Source organism: Kogia breviceps, chromosome 9 (assembly GCF_026419965.1).
Source record: "Kogia breviceps isolate mKogBre1 chromosome 9, mKogBre1 haplotype 1, whole genome shotgun sequence".
In the NCBI taxonomy this organism is placed as follows: domain Eukaryota; kingdom Metazoa; phylum Chordata; class Mammalia; order Artiodactyla; family Physeteridae; genus Kogia; species Kogia breviceps.
In genome coordinates this window covers 28,768,530-28,784,023 of record NC_081318.1, presented here as the reverse complement: position 1 = coordinate 28,784,023, position 15,494 = coordinate 28,768,530, and the positions used below count along the sequence as shown (strand labels likewise).

At 39.3% G+C, this 15,494-nt stretch overlaps 2 protein-coding genes across 9 annotated transcripts in view; one reads left to right on the top strand and one right to left on the bottom strand.

The window, feature by feature from the left end:
* PTPRZ1 (protein tyrosine phosphatase receptor type Z1) overlaps nucleotides 1-12,486 on the top strand; it is a 178,006-nt gene extending 165,520 nt beyond the window's left edge. For all 6 annotated transcript variants that reach the window (XM_067042270.1, XM_059073956.2, XM_059073955.2 and 3 more), the window contains 8 exons: nucleotides 807-953; nucleotides 3,942-4,035; nucleotides 4,360-4,433; nucleotides 6,258-6,386; nucleotides 6,838-6,984; nucleotides 8,640-8,782; nucleotides 9,576-9,711; nucleotides 11,612-12,486. In XM_067042270.1, the coding sequence (XP_066898371.1) occupies nucleotides 807-953; nucleotides 3,942-4,035; nucleotides 4,360-4,433; nucleotides 6,258-6,386; nucleotides 6,838-6,984; nucleotides 8,640-8,782; nucleotides 9,576-9,711; nucleotides 11,612-11,752 (1,011 nt within the window). In that variant the 3' untranslated portion in view covers nucleotides 11,753-12,486. The remainder of the gene's footprint in view (nucleotides 1-806; nucleotides 954-3,941; nucleotides 4,036-4,359; nucleotides 4,434-6,257; nucleotides 6,387-6,837; nucleotides 6,985-8,639; nucleotides 8,783-9,575; nucleotides 9,712-11,611) is intronic.
* Nucleotides 10,242-15,494, bottom strand: part of AASS (aminoadipate-semialdehyde synthase) — a 76,548-nt gene continuing 71,295 nt past the window's right edge. For 2 of the 3 annotated variants that reach the window (XM_067042277.1, XM_067042276.1), the window contains exon 22: nucleotides 10,242-11,801. In XM_067042277.1, coding sequence (XP_066898378.1) covers nucleotide 11,801 — 1 coding nt within the window. In that variant the 3' untranslated portion in view covers nucleotides 10,242-11,800. The remainder of the gene's footprint in view (nucleotides 11,802-15,494) is intronic. The other variant, XR_010842127.1, reaches the window with a different exon arrangement.

The window sequence follows — 15,494 nt, the reverse complement described above, 5'->3', positions numbered from 1 at the left end:
GCCACGGCTCGCGGGCCCAGCCGCTCCGTGGCATGTGGGATCTTCCCAGACCGGGGCACGAACCCGCGTCCCCTGCATCGGCAGGCGGACTCTCCACCACTACGCCACCAGGGAAGCCCAAATTATTCCCTTTTTTAAGCCCAGATCATTTACCCATATATGACACAGGACAAACTCTGCATACCTGTATTTTATTTTCACTATTTCTAAATAAAAATGGATTTAAATTGAAAACTATGTATGGCAGCTTGAAAGCAATAAGAAACATATGACTGAGTGAGCTTCCACACCAAACCAACCAAACATCATTCCATCAAGGAAATGACATTCTAGTCAGATAAGACGAGGGAAGAGTCCCATACGTGAAATACAAGATAGCTATTAAAAACTGTATAGATGATTGTACTAAATTATATATGACTGGCTAAAAGGAGAAGTGGAATGGGGAGAAGGGGAAGACCCATTGGAATTAGAGAAGTCAGTGCAGAATGTGCAAGAGGGTCTCAGGTTTGAAGGATGAGCAGAGAGGGTATTGCTTTGCCTCCCCAAATCTTCCAGTGATCTCCTTCCCTAAACGCCAATGCACAAGAAATAAAGAGGTGAGGGATGGAAAGAGTTGTATTGTTTCTGGATGACCACCTTTTCCTCCATCTGACTTCCTGCCAGGACTGGTAAGCAATCTCTGTGGGTCCTCCCTTCCATTTTGTAAAACGCTTTTTGTCCATCAGTGGAAGATACTACTTTGGTACCTCAATGCCTATAAGGAAAACCTGAGGTGATATCCCTGTTTGTCACTGCTTTGCCAGGAACAGTATGTCTTCATTCATGACGCGCTGGTGGAGGCTATACTTAGTAAAGAAACTGAGGTCCCGGACAGCCACATCCACGCCTATGTTAATGGGATCCTCATTCCTGGACCAACAGGCAAAACAAAGCTAGACAAACAATTCAAGGTGAGTTCTCCCGGAAGCCCCTCTCTCGGGCGTCACCACAGGTTGGAATGTTCCCGCATCTCCTCATTGGAGTGGACAAAGCCATGTGGACAGGCTGAGCGCTCTGTTGGCCCAGCGGCTTTGCTGGGTTCTTTACAACAGGCAACGAAGCCACTTGGCAAATTTCAAGAACCTTAATTTTGAGTAGCGAGAGGGAAAGTTCTCAGAAACCCTAGAAATGCAGCCGTGGTCCGGGAAAGGAGGGCACAGAACAGAACAGGAGGAACCGACAGAACTTCGAACACAGACGGTGTGAGTGCTCTTCTCGCTTTGAGAAAACCAGACCCCTTAACCACGAGTGCTGGGGCTCAGGCTCTTTGTGCTGCCCTTTGGAAGGGTCTGTCTCCCTTGAAGCCCCCAGACTAGAATAGGCCACCCCACAAGAATAGCTTCTTCAAGCCCAGTTTCTCCCACCCAGCCTGTCACGAGGTAGTCAGCTAGGCAGGGGAGCGTGCTTTGTTCAGTGTCCTACCTCTCACAACTTAGCTCTCTGGCTTCCAGAAAGCAGTCAGCAAAGAATTCAGAAAGCAGTTGTTACCGGACCTGTCTGCAGAGATACGGGGTTTGGCAGAGCTGTCATCTTCCAGAGGAATGAAGTCCATGTTATTTTGTTCCCCATTATTTCTATACTAACCTCTTACTTCTCAGGGTTGCTAGAGAAACAGGGCCAATTTCTGAAGAAGGAATGTCTGGGAAGAATTCAGAAGGCCCTGGAAAAACCCAGGAGAGTTAACAAACCTCAAGATGGAAGTTTTTTTCTTTCTTTTCTGCAGCTTACAACAAATAAGAAGATGTAGTCATGAGTTCCCTCTGATTTTTTACCTTCTCGTTCAGTACCTTTTGTGCTTTGGGAGGAGAAAGAGACAGATGAGGGGTGGAATCTGAACTTAGAACTTGCAGACAGGAAAACATAAATGTTTTATTCAGCCAAGCTTATCTGAGTCATAAAGGAACACTTTAAGGAAGAAAAAGTACACAATACACCTTCCAGAAACAGATAATAAATACAAAGCATTAACATGATGTTGCTAGGATGGCTTTTTTCTCAGTTAAAAATATACATCTATTACCCATTTTCTTATTTAAATATGATTTACCCCCTACACAATTAAATTAATAAAAGAATTGATATTGCTTATACTGGATAATTCAGGATCAAAATGGAAATATCAATTATGAGATCAGAATCTAATTAAAAACAGAGACATTTGACTCTGTTTCCTGTTAACATCCTAACTAGGGAAATTTGGAGGGGGTTGTGTGTATACGGTCCTATAACAAGAGGTATTTATTCAAGTTTACCCATAGAAAAATGTCCTTGAAATGAATTGCATGTCTATTTATTCAACAAATATTTATCAGAAACCCACCTCAACATTGAAAAGTAAAGAATCAGGACTTCCCTGGTGGCGCAGTGGTTAAGAATCCACCTGCCAATGCAGAGGACACGGGTTCGAGCCCTGGTCCGGGAAGATCCCACATGCCGCGGAGCAACTAAGCCTGTGGGCCACAACTACTGAGCCTGCACTCTACAGCCCGCGAGCCACAACTACTGAGCCCGAGTGCCACAACTACTGAAGCCCGTGCGCCTAGAGCCCGTGCTCTGCAACAAGAGAAGCCACCACAGTAAGAAGCCCATGCACTGGAACGAAGACCCAATGCAGCCAAAAATAAATAAATTTAAAAAATTTTTTTTAAAAAAAGTAAAGAATTGAAAACACTAGAACAATACTGAAAAATAAAAAATAGAAATTTGTTGTACTGAATATGAAAGACTTTATGCAAATATAATAATTTTTATGCAAATATAATAATTAATATTGAAAAACAGACAAATGAACCAGAGGAACCATGTGCGTATGGAAATAGTTACATGACAGATATGACATTACAAATTGGTGAGGAAAGACGGATTAATCAATGAATGATATTAGGACAATCTCCATGTAGAAACAAGTAGTTAGGTCCTTACCACACCTCAAACACTGAAATTATTCAAGATGGATTAAATATCTAAAGATGAAAACAAATTTTTATAACTATTATAAGAAAATATTGGAAAATACCTCTTGAGGACTTCAGGGTAGAGAAGGACTTCTTAAATTAAAATGTTAAATTACAGAAATCTTAAGGAAAAACTGAATTGGCTGTAAATGTCTGTGTGATTAAAGAGAACAAAGACATTTGCAAATTCCTTAGCAGACTGTAAATTTACATTTAATAGTCAAAACCCTCCACAAATTAGTAAATGAAAATGAAGTAGAAATATGAAAAGGTAGTCATCAAAGAAGTAACTAAAATCAATAATTTCACAATAACTAAGGAAATGCACATCAAAACTGGGATATACTTTTTTCATCTGTTAGCCTGTCAAAAAATTAAACACCGGTGACTCCTAATTCTTTACAGAAACCCTCACATGTGTGCACGTTAAGAAATATACAAGGGATATTCATTGCTACAAAGTTTGAAATAGCGAAACATTGGAAATAACCCAAACATTCACTAACTGGGGAATAGATAAATAGCAAGTAGATAATTCGTGTGATTGAGTACTAAAATAATTAATAAAATCCAACTATATGCATATATATGTGCACACACACATACATACACACCCACATGCAATTTATCTCCCAGCTGCAGTGTGAGATTTAGGTGGAGAAAATGGAGGGCACACACCATAGAGGAAGGCTCCTAACACTGCAAGTCAAACTAGACATCAAGTGTTCTCTGCTTATTCCAACCCTCCTGGTATAGAATATAGAACATAGATGTACCAGGGAGTCCCCCAGAACAAGTTTAATTCAAGGAATTCTTGGAAAATAAGTCAGGTATATTTATATTCAATATCTTTGTTGAGTCTCCTGTGTATATGAGTGTGTGTGTGTGTTTATTTGAGGGGCTTAAATGAAATAATCTGTATTTTCCCTTGACACCCTTTCTCAGCTCCTGAGTCAATCAAATATACAGCAGAGTGACTATTCTACAGCCCTAAAGCAATGCAACAGAGAAAAGAACAGAACGTCTTCCATCATCCCTGGTAAGCTATGTTGAATTTTGGAAGACAAAAAAACCCCAACTTTTTAAATAATAGAAGCCTTGTAGATCATTTGACACTATTTGTACATCTTGGAACAAAAACAATACACTCACATCTTTCTAATCATGCCAGATAATATAACTTAACAAGGACTCTTAAACCTTGAAGTCTTCGTCTAGAAGTGCAAAATACATAGAAAAACTAGTGTAAAAGTCAAACACACTCAACTTGCAAAATGCAGCTATGTTTTGCCATTTGCAGGGGCGGGGAGGAGATACAGTGCTAAGAGCTTACTTGTTTCTGATGAATGTTCTGTATTCCCAGTGGAAAGATCCAGGGTTGGCATTTCATCCCTGAGTGGGGAAGGCACAGACTACATCAATGCCTCCTACATCATGGTAAGTCAGAGAGCCACTGGGGAGACTGCTGCAGCTTGCGTTATCAGAGTCAAAACCGCAGTGGGCTGCCCAAAGCAGTGACTGGAAGATAACGGGAGGCTCCACAGGTGGACATGAGTCATATCTGATGACTGCAGGCTCACAGCCCACAGCAGCAATAGAATCGCAGCATTCCTTGATGTTTTTGTGTGTGCTGGGACTGGAGAACCCCTAATCAAGACAATGAGTAGATGTGGGAACCAAACTCACCAGGAGTAGATACAAAACATCCACTCACCCGTCCAAGCAGCTCCATTTCATTCACCAAAGCAGATTCCCTGTAGACCCAGGATACACCAACTTTAGCAAAGTCCAGTCTCGTTCACATTACCACTCCGGGTTTGCAAGCATGGTTCTCCCCCTGCAAACTGGGCTCATTTGGGGACTTGGATTTCTAAAGATACAATACTTTCTTTCTGCATTTAGATCTGCTCTCAGAGGGATGAGTGCTTTAGTAGCTGTTGTGTGACCTTCATTTCCATTTTAGGTCAATCAATCGCAGAGTCTGCCTTCAGATGAAAGGGTCCTAGTCCCTGTGCCAAAATCACTGTTCTGTTTATCTAAAAAATACTAAGGTATATCCATGCAAGAAACAGGGAGATGTGTGGAGGTGGCATCTAAAAGCATGCCACACTTAAAATAGGGGCACCTTAATACTATAGGAAGCAGATATTTTTACTCAGAAATTGAGAATGGGTTAAGAGAACAAATATAAATATTGCATTGTGTGCTGGTTAGATAGGAGACAGACTCTTCTTGTCAAGAAAATAATTAAATGCTGGAAAATATTACCTACAAAGCTTGCCACATTACGTCTGAAGATTTACAAAATAAGATGAATTTTTATCTACCTGGAATGACTTAAGTGGGATAGTGACTGCAATTGCAGGATAAACTAGAGGTCCTTTCAAGGTCTCTTCCCATCCAAAGAATCTACAATTAACCAGAAAAACATTTAATTATGTACAACCTGCTCATTCAACTCCGAATATAAAACTTATACGTTTTGTTTATTCTTACATTAAGAAAACGTAAAAGTTTTCTGCTTCTCAAACAAGATTGTAACCAAAACAGAGGAAATTGAGTAGAATTCTACTTGATGCATAAATGAAGATAAAGCTTAAAATATGAAAATATTCCACACTTCATATGAGCCCATGGGGGATAAGGATGCGATCTGAGAGATTCCATTGCAGAAGGGGCTAACTGAGCCATGATTTTGGTAAGCAGTAACGTGGAAATCATGATTAATTCAGTGGCACCAGCTTTCAGGTTTCTGCAGCAACATTTGCAAGGTGCCCCCCGCCCCCGGCTCCTCTCCTGTAGAGCCAGCCGGGGTGTAAAGGTGTCTGGTTGTCAGTTGGTGTGAAATTTAGCTCTCTGCCATTAGGACTTGTGAGAAGTAAGAAATATAAAATCTCTAGATTTCCGTTCCAGCTAGTGTAAGAGACATAGTCCAGAAGCCGTTTTTGTTGTCTCCTCCTAGAGGTGATAGCTGGGTAAGCTTGGGCCCAGCACTTAATTTCTTAAGCTTCAGTTTAATCGCCTCTAAAATGAAGATCACATTCCCTTTCTCATAGTACTACTGTGAGGAATAAAGGAAGAAAATGTTTAGTGCTCTACCTGGCATATGGGAGGTGTCTGTAACATTGGCTATAATAATCACATCATTATTTATAGACACAATGTACAAATAAAAAGACGGTAACCATTAACCTATAAATGTTTCTTGAATGTTTAAAGTCATATGCCAAGGCTCTTTCTATCGTCTCTTTGGTTCTGTAGGGTTATTATCAGAGCAATGAATTCATCATCACCCAACATCCCCTTCTCCATACCATCAAGGATTTCTGGAGGATGATATGGGACCATAACACCCAGCTGGTCGTTATGCTTCCGGATGGTCAAAACATGGTAAGTCCCTCAGGTCATTCTTGTCACGTTCTTTACAGGGTAGGTATCAAGACGCAACCACCAGAAGTCCAGCATACAAAGAATGTATATTTTTCAACCAATAAACTAATATTGAAGTTGCACCTTGTCTATTATTGGACCTGGTTTGGATGCAATATCCCAGGTCTGAAATTGTTGAATGACAGTTTTAAATAAAAGTAGGCCGAAATTAACTTACGTATTTATTACGCTGCTTAAGGAAATTAGAATTGCAATCATGAAGGAAGTCAGTCCATATGTTTCTATTTACATTTTTTTAAATAAAACTTGTTAGGATATTTTAAGAGTAAATTTTGAAATTCAAAGAAAAGTTTGAGTTGAATTGTCTATGGCAACCAGTTAACTTCGTTTCACAGTCTGACTTAAACATTTTATTAAAATCTAGAATCTTCTTTGGTTTTTAATCCTCCAGGCAGAAGATGAATTTGTTTACTGGCCAAATAAGGATGAGCCTATAAATTGTGAGAGTTTTAAGGTCACTCTTATGGCTGAAGAACACAAATGTCTGTCTAACGAAGAAAAACTTATAATTCAAGATTTTATCTTAGAAGCTACCCAGGTATGGACATAGTTTAAATGACAAACTTTTCATCTTAAGCACATGTTAAATATATGCCAATTTAAGAATCACTCCTAGAAATAAAAAGAAGGAATCTGATTTCTTACAAATTGAGACAGATTACCCAAATAATAAATTTTACCGTCCTTGTCATTTTCAAAATCTTATAGAATCATTAAACAATTAGCCATCACTAAACTCCACCATCCCTGACTTCTACACACACAGGAAGTCAAAGATTTCTCTTCTACTCCAAAGCAGTTGCTGATAGAAGTTAAGTTGAAATTAAACAGAGTAAAAAAATAATTTCATTAATCCTAATTCTCATGTTTTAAGGCAAGTCCTTACCTTGTATTCTCCTAAATAAAATGGGGAAGATATTACCTACCAAAAAAAGCTTATTGCTCTCTATTGATGTACAGAGGGTTGTTAAGTGAAGAACTGCTTTGAAAACATGCAGTGCAATGAGCTAGTGTTGTTTTACTAGACTCCTGTAGATACAAGGCACCAATTTGAATTCTTTGTCAATAATTATTGCTATGATTACAGCACAGTTCATAAATTATTGCACAGCTCCTGTGAAAGACTGAAAGATACTAATAATGATGAGTAAAGCACATAAAATTCAGAGGACTTTCTCAATCAGAAAAAAAATAAATCATGTTTTAGATGGTTTAAATGTTTCACTTTACCCTAATTCTGAAACTGGTAAAACATATAGGGTACATAAGAAGATTGAGTATTCGCTAGAATATTTGACCAATACTTATAAAATTGATAATGCAAATACAGTGTTTTCTAAATGTTTTGTAGTTGTGCCTGAAATTGATGCTTTATATTTTGTGAGTCAAGGGTCCAATTTTATTATTTTTGTGTGAATAACCATTATTCCAGCATTATTTATAGATCAACAATACCAGTTCAGTCATAAATCAAATTTCTATATATGTATAAGCCACTTTGGGAAACTGGAGATCAGAGGTTTAAGAGCTTTAAAGTCACACAACCTGGTTTGGTCACTTAATAAGCAATGACCAGAACTGGGACTGGAGTGGAAACCATGTCTCCATCCTCCTTACCAGCATTTCCCACACCATGTCAAGCAATCTTACTCTTCCCTTAGTTAAACCTGAGTAATGCTGGTATTTGAAGAAGTCTGTGCTACTTTTTCTTTTTTCTTTTTTTAAATTTAAGTATAGTTATATATATATATATATATATATATATATATATATAACTAAAATAGTATAACTTATATAATATTGTATAAGTTACAGGTGTACGATATAGTGATTCACAATTTTTAGAGGAAGAAGTCTGTGCTATTTTTAAAACGAATTTTAAAACTGAAGTTTTCTTTTTGTAAGTTTCAATTTATCGGCACATAGACATCTTTGTTCATGATTTGATTGGCAAGATAAGCCCACAAACAAGGTTTATTTGTGGATAAAAAAGAGATCACCCCTGTACATGGCAAATGTGGTGTCACGGCAGTTCCTCACCTCCATGATGGGGGACAGGCTGCAACTACTGCCGCCCACTCAGCATGTTTTTTGGTTTTATTGCCTTCCTATAATTCCTGATTTTCCTCAATTCATCTCCTCACCAACCAATATGACACTTTCTAAAACAGTAATTTTTATCTCTGCTTGTAGGATGATTATGTACTTGAAGTGCGGCATTTTCAGTGTCCCAAATGGCCAAATCCAGATAGCCCCATTAGTAAAACTTTTGAACTTATAAGTATTATCAAAGAAGAAGCTGCCACCAGGGATGGACCCATGATTGTTCATGATGAGTAAGTTCCACACTTTAAATCAATTCACACCTGACATCCTCTGTGTGTATGTATATTTCTGTTGTCTTTGTACTAACCTAATACTTTGGACCAGTCGTGAATTGTTCAGCCAGGGTGGATTATCTGCTTCTCGTGGACAGGATTAACACAGAATCGTTTGGGGGTTATTTTCCGCTTCTCTGGGAGCTCCTGTTGAAGGCAGAAAACGTGTGCATGATCACAAGCATCTGCTGTTGCATTCTACACTAAGAACACTTTGTGTGATGAGTCAGTGTTTTAGAACCTGAATTTTCAGGTGCTAACCAGCGAGGCGTCTCTCAGCCATTGGCTTCCTGGGATAGGAGTAAAATCGATATATTTTGTATTTACCAGAAACAGGAACTTTTATCCAATAGATCTTTCCAAGTTTCAGTTGTGAACAAATAAAAAATGCATATGCTGGAATTATGTTATATGTCAATACATATTATATATGATGCATATGATAATATTACATAATGTATATTATAAACTCAGTCAGATCATTTTGATTTACTGCCTTCCTCTTCCATAGTATAAAAATAAGAAATGTATCACCAAATATTGAACTTCTATAAAGTGTCTCGTTACTAATATCATGAACACTCCCCAGTGATTCGCAGTAAACCACAGTTCCGTGCACTATAATGAGACAATTTATAAAAAATTTCAGTGTTCTTACTGCAAAATTATCAAGGCCATGTGCTCTGTGAGTTCCAAATGTGAACATTTGATGTGTCTGAATGGAGTCTTTGTCCCTTCCATTTGTTTCCAGGCATGGAGGAGTGACAGCAGGAACTTTCTGTGCTCTGACAACCGTTATGCACCAACTAGAAAAAGAAAATTCAATGGATGTTTACCAGGCAGCCAAGATGATCAATTTGATGAGGCCAGGAGTCTTTGCTGACATTGTAAGTAATAAAGCAGCGAACCAAACTTTTCTCGTTAGAGCACAAGTTACTTTCTAGAGGCTACCAAAATCGTTTTGTCCTGTATCAAAAAGATCACATGGATAATATTTGCATGGAGTTTTCAAGCTGAATTATGTTCAGTTTGCAATCCATAGAACTGGAACAATAAACAATTAAAGTTTGTTTTCCAGAAAATTGATGGATCAAAATTTTAAAATTTCATTGTGTGCCTTTTTGCAAGACTTATTGTAATTCTGAAGGATATCCTCAGTAGAAGCACCAACTAATCTGATTTATCCAACAAAATAAATACTTATTTTCCCAGGGTTAGGGTTCTACAAAGCCTCAAAGAAGAGTCAGAAGATAGACTTCAGCTGTTCACCTTTTTCTCAAGCCAAATTCATTTTCTGAACTTAAGAAGTAGCTCATTCTGGGGTAGTTTTAAAAAGAGAGAGAGAGAGAGAGAGAGACACTTGTACAATCAAGAAAGAGCATAGCACATCTGGAAGGATAAGTCTCAACTCTGAGAATAATTTGGAAGTTTTTTTATTTTAGAAACAAGGGCTAGAAAGACAATAGGGAACTTTGTGCAAATGCCCCAGTGGGAGAAGCTTAGGTGGATGCAGAAGTCATAGGCTCGGGCTTCCCTGGTGGCGCAGTGGTTAAGAATCTGCCTGCTAATGCAGGGGACACGGGTTCAAGCCCTGGTCTGGGAAGATCCCACATGCCGCGGAGTAACTAGACCTGTGAGCCACAACTACTGAGCCTGCGCGTCTGGAGCCTGTGCTCCGCAACAAGAGAGGCCGCAATAGTGAGAGGCCCGCGCACCGCGATGAAGAGTGGCCCCGGCTCGCCATAACTAGAGAAAGCCCTCGCATAGAAATGAAGACCCAACACAGCCAAAAATAAATAAATAAAATTAAAAAAAAAAAAAAAAAAAGAAGTCATAGGCTCACTTCCAGCTTCCTAGTCTGGGTATGTGTAAGGGCCTTATAAAGAGTCCATCTTCAAAGCTCTAGCCCAGACCAGCTGGCCAGAGAGTAAGGTAACCCTTGTGCACATGCACTTCAGAGGAGCCCTTATTGAAAGTCTCATTCAGGAGAGTTGAGTTGTATCAAGCTTGTCTTGTATGAAATTGCTTTCGGTGGACTAAACTTATACCCAAGTTTCACAAATGCATTTAATGAGACGTGTGGTCCTAATGATTTTCTACTATGGAGCCAGCCACTTGCTCACGTTCTTTGCAACTACCTTCCCCCACCTCACCATCCCCAAGTTGACATCTGCAAGAGAACAACTACTTTTTTCTTCTGTGTGTCTCTACCGCGAGACCACAGCAGGGTAACAGGCACAACCAAGGAGGACATAAGACCCGTCAGGCTGGTAGAGTGTGAAGGATACTTGGTAAACAGTGGGTCTTGTGAAAGGCCTGCATTCCTCATGAGTTCCTGGGCTGAGAGTGCAGTCCTGAGACCTCTTCATAAATAGACAAACCCAACAGATTTTGTAACAAAAGGAGAAAGGAAAATGAGTAACTTGGTGGGTTACAGGAGCCTAGTGCCAAAGGGTTTACACACAAGTTGATAAATCCGTATCAGAACCTTATCACATCACCTTCTGATTCCATGAAGTAAAGGAATAAGAATGGAGTGTTTACCATTGGCAAATGTAGTGGGCCAGTGTTCTAGGTCAATGAATGTTGGCGAATTATAAAGCCACTTTAAATTTAATCAGAAAGAGACATGAATATGGATGGTGTACCTCTGCTGATTATAACAGCCCTTAACACAATGCCTTTCTATGACAGTTGGCTAAGGGTGACTAAAAACCTTGCTTATTTTTACAAACGTATGTCTTCGGCGAGCTTCCTGTTTCTGACCTCCCATTCGCTGTCCTCCAGGAGCAGTATCAGTTTCTCTACAAAGCAGTCCTCGGCCTTGTGAGCACGAAGCAGGAAGAGAATCCGTCCACCTCTCTGGACAGTAACGGCGCAGCGTTGCCTGATGGAAATATAGCCGAGAGCTTAGAGTCTTTAGTTTAACACGGAGAAGGGTGAGAAGAGTCCACATCTGGGCATTACTTTCCTCTTTCTAAAATTAGACAGGAAAATTAGTCCAGTTCTTCTGTTATCTGTTTACTTCACATCACCTGACAGTTAACTATCGTGGCATAGGATTCTGCTGCCAAGTTTACATCATTAACAATGTGTGCCTTTTTGCAAAACTTCTTGTGATTCACTTACTGTGTTTAAACTAAAATGATTGAAATTTACCGTATTTCTAAGAATGGAATTGTGGTATCTTTTTTTCATATTGATTTTAACAGAGAATTTCAATTTATAGGTATTAGGAATTCCCAACTACAGAAAACATGTTTGTTTTTAGTGTCAAATTTTTAGCTGTATTTGTAGCAATCATCAGGTTTGCTAGAAATATAACTTTTAATATAGTATGCTGTAAATAAAACACTCTGTCCCCTATGACATTCAACATTTTACAACCACAGTATTCACCTAAAGTAGAAATAATCTGATACTCACTGTAAATACTGCTCTAGCATCTCCATGGACCAAATTTATATTTATAATTGTAGATTTTTATATTTTACTACTGAGTCAGTTTTCTAGTTCTGTGTAATTGTTTAGTTTAATGTTGCAGCTCATCATCTGGTCTTACTCTGTGGGTCTTCTGATATTGTTTTGTGTTGTGATTAACTCTGTTTTAGCATGTAATTTTAACTTTTATGGAAAATAAAAATACATTTGTTTTGAAAGAAGATGTTTTTATGAGAATAACACCTTACCCGACATTGTTTAAAGGGTTTTTATCCAAGACATTGCAAAAATAAATATAAATATTGCCATCAATTTGTGTTTGCTTGTGGAGTGCTGAGGCATGTGTAGCAGAAAATTGTGGACATGTTCCCTCTGAGATTATGGACGTGAAAGAAGGTTGACGGGATGGGACAGTGTATAGAGCTGATTCCCAAACTGTGCCTTAAGGCACACAGGAAACTCACAAAATTGAACATTTTTGAGGACAACACAGCAATGTGTACTGACACTACACAATTACTACTATTAAATTATTTGGATCTAACTACTTAATAAACAGAACCATTATGTATTTCCTTTGGTTTAGGGGAGCTATGAAAATGTTACTCAGAAGCTGAGGGCATGATATACCAAGAAATGTTGGAAACTGGTTTAGAACCAAGCTGGGAGTTAGAAGCAGGCAGATTTGCCAGCCAGGGAGAAGCTAAGCTGGTTTGGGAGCCAAGTGGGTGAATGGACAAGGATCAGGAGGTCCTAACTCCCAGAGTGGACAAAGGTAAGTCCTAAGTGACAATCCTATTGTCAGGATTTAAGAGCTATGTGGAGGTGAGGGGCAGGAAAACAGGGAATCATGGGTAACAAGCCTGCTATGATACTGGAAGCAGTTCCCTGCCTCAGCCAGGAGTGTTTTAGAACACTGCCCGGAGAGGGGGCACCAGTCCCCAAGAATGCCCAGGTCAGTGCCTAAAGCGGGAGGCCAGGAAAAGTTTTGTTGAAACCAGTGGTTCTCAGAGTATGGTTCCCAGACCAGCAGCATCAGAAAAACCCAGAAACTTGTTAGAAATGCACATCCTGGATTTCCATCCCAGATCTAAAATATCAGAAACTCTGAGGTTGGAACTCAGCAATCTAGTGCAAGTTAAAGTTTGAGAACCACTGGTCCTTAGCAACAATTCAGAGAGCCTCCAGTTTCCTCAAGCAATATCAGGAAAATTCCACCAAATCCTTAAAATAGCATCAAAATGTATAAGTTTCTCCTTTTTTAGCTTTCCTTTTAAAGCAATAGTCATGAAGAGTTATGAAATAGAAAAAAATTCCAACAAATAGTGTCACAAATCACAAAATATTGATAAGTACTGACCTACAGGGTATAAAAAAATTAACATGCTTCTTTCTCACCCTCCCAGGGAGGAAGGCCAGAATGTTAATTTTGATTCCTTGGTTGCTTTTCTAGCCTTGTCTTCTAGTCCTCTTGTTTTACAATTTTGTTTCCCCAAAACCCACAAAGTCTAATCTGAACAAGGAATCCATGTCACAATTATTTTTTCTATTTTTCCATTTGCCTTTGTCCCAGGAACAAATGGCCTTTGAAGGGATATAGAATTTTTTTTCCTTCATGGTTTTTTTATTAGTGAGGTGCCTTGTAGAGTCTCTTCCAAGAGAAAGTAATGTTGCAAGTGCAGGTATGATAAGTATTTTATAGACAAATTCTAATAAAAATACCCCAAAACCAATAAAAAGGACAATCCTGTCAGATCTAGCAATCTTTCCTCATCTTATGAAGCTTACCTCTGAGACAATAATCAATTATGAGAAGTGAAAATAAATGAAGCCTCGTAAGTAAGCCTCGTAAGTCTTACCCAATTATTTACATCCTTTACCAAAATGTCATATAGTTTTATTGCATTCACAGCTTTGATCCACACATTGTTTCATTACATTATTGTGGCCTTGTTATGAATATATTTTTATGCTGCCTTTCATGTTGTCACATAGGCATTTTTATTACACATTACTTATAAACCTATCATTGTTACTGTATAATATCCTATCTCGTATAGTGGTTTTCAAACAGGGATAGTACGGCGCCCCAGGGGACATTCGACAGCGTCTGGAGACATTTTTGGTTTTCGCATCGGAAGGGGGTGTGCTGCTGGCACTTACTGGGCAGAAGCTAGAAATGCTGCTAAACGTTCCGAAATGCACAGCACAGCCCTCGCAACGAAGAATCGTACAGCACAGCATGTCGGTAGTACCAGGGTGGAGGAACCTGCCCTCATGATGTACCGGGGCTCCTGTGATCACTTTCGTGATGTCAGCTGTTTAGGCTCTTTTCAAATTCTTCCTAAACTACAAAACTATGATAAACATTTCTTTATGTAAAAGCCTTTTACCATATTTAGGATGTTTCCTTAGTACCAATTCCTGTAAGTGCCAGTTGGTGAGAAGATGATATGAATACTTTTATGCGTCTTAATACTCTTTGGCTTTCCAAGAGCTGTACAGTTTACACGCCCACTGCTCAGGTAGTGGAGTCTTAGGGCTCCACTTCCGGTTCAGACTTCTGCTCAAACATCTCTTTGAGCAGTGTTCCCCAATTGGCCTGTTGGAAGCAGCATCCCCTTCCTCCTAAGGAAGGTCTTCAAAATATTTAGCGCTGATCACTGGAAGGGACTTGAGCTGGTTCAGTGTCCCTGTGTGCAAGCCAAATGTCGGGCCCCCTCTCCGCAAGCCCCTCACCCCAGGCCCCCCCGTCTCCTTACCCTGCTTTTTCTCCAGAGCGCGTTTTGCTTCCTGACATATTTTATATCTGTTGTCTGTCCCCCACCCCCACCCATTAGCCCACATTAGTATATATGCTCCATGAGGAAAGGAACTTTGGCTCTTGTAAACCTCTGTATTTCCACACCTAGAACAGGACCGGGCACATTAAAAACACTCACTACATTTTAGATAAATGAATGAATAAGGAGTGAATGAATGAGTGAATTGGGGTTGTTTTGTTTTGTTTCACCTAGGACAAAAATGCTCTTTAATGATCCTGGGAACCCCGACACTCTTGTAGGTAGTGTTCCTCAACATACAATAAATGGATCAGTTTGGACCCATTTTCTTTTTCTGTAGCACCTTTGTCAATTAGCCCAATTGAAAAATGGTGTTCTATACAGACTTTATGTCCAATATTAAATCACCTGGAGTGGTTTTGCAATCTGCAGAGAGGTATTAAAGA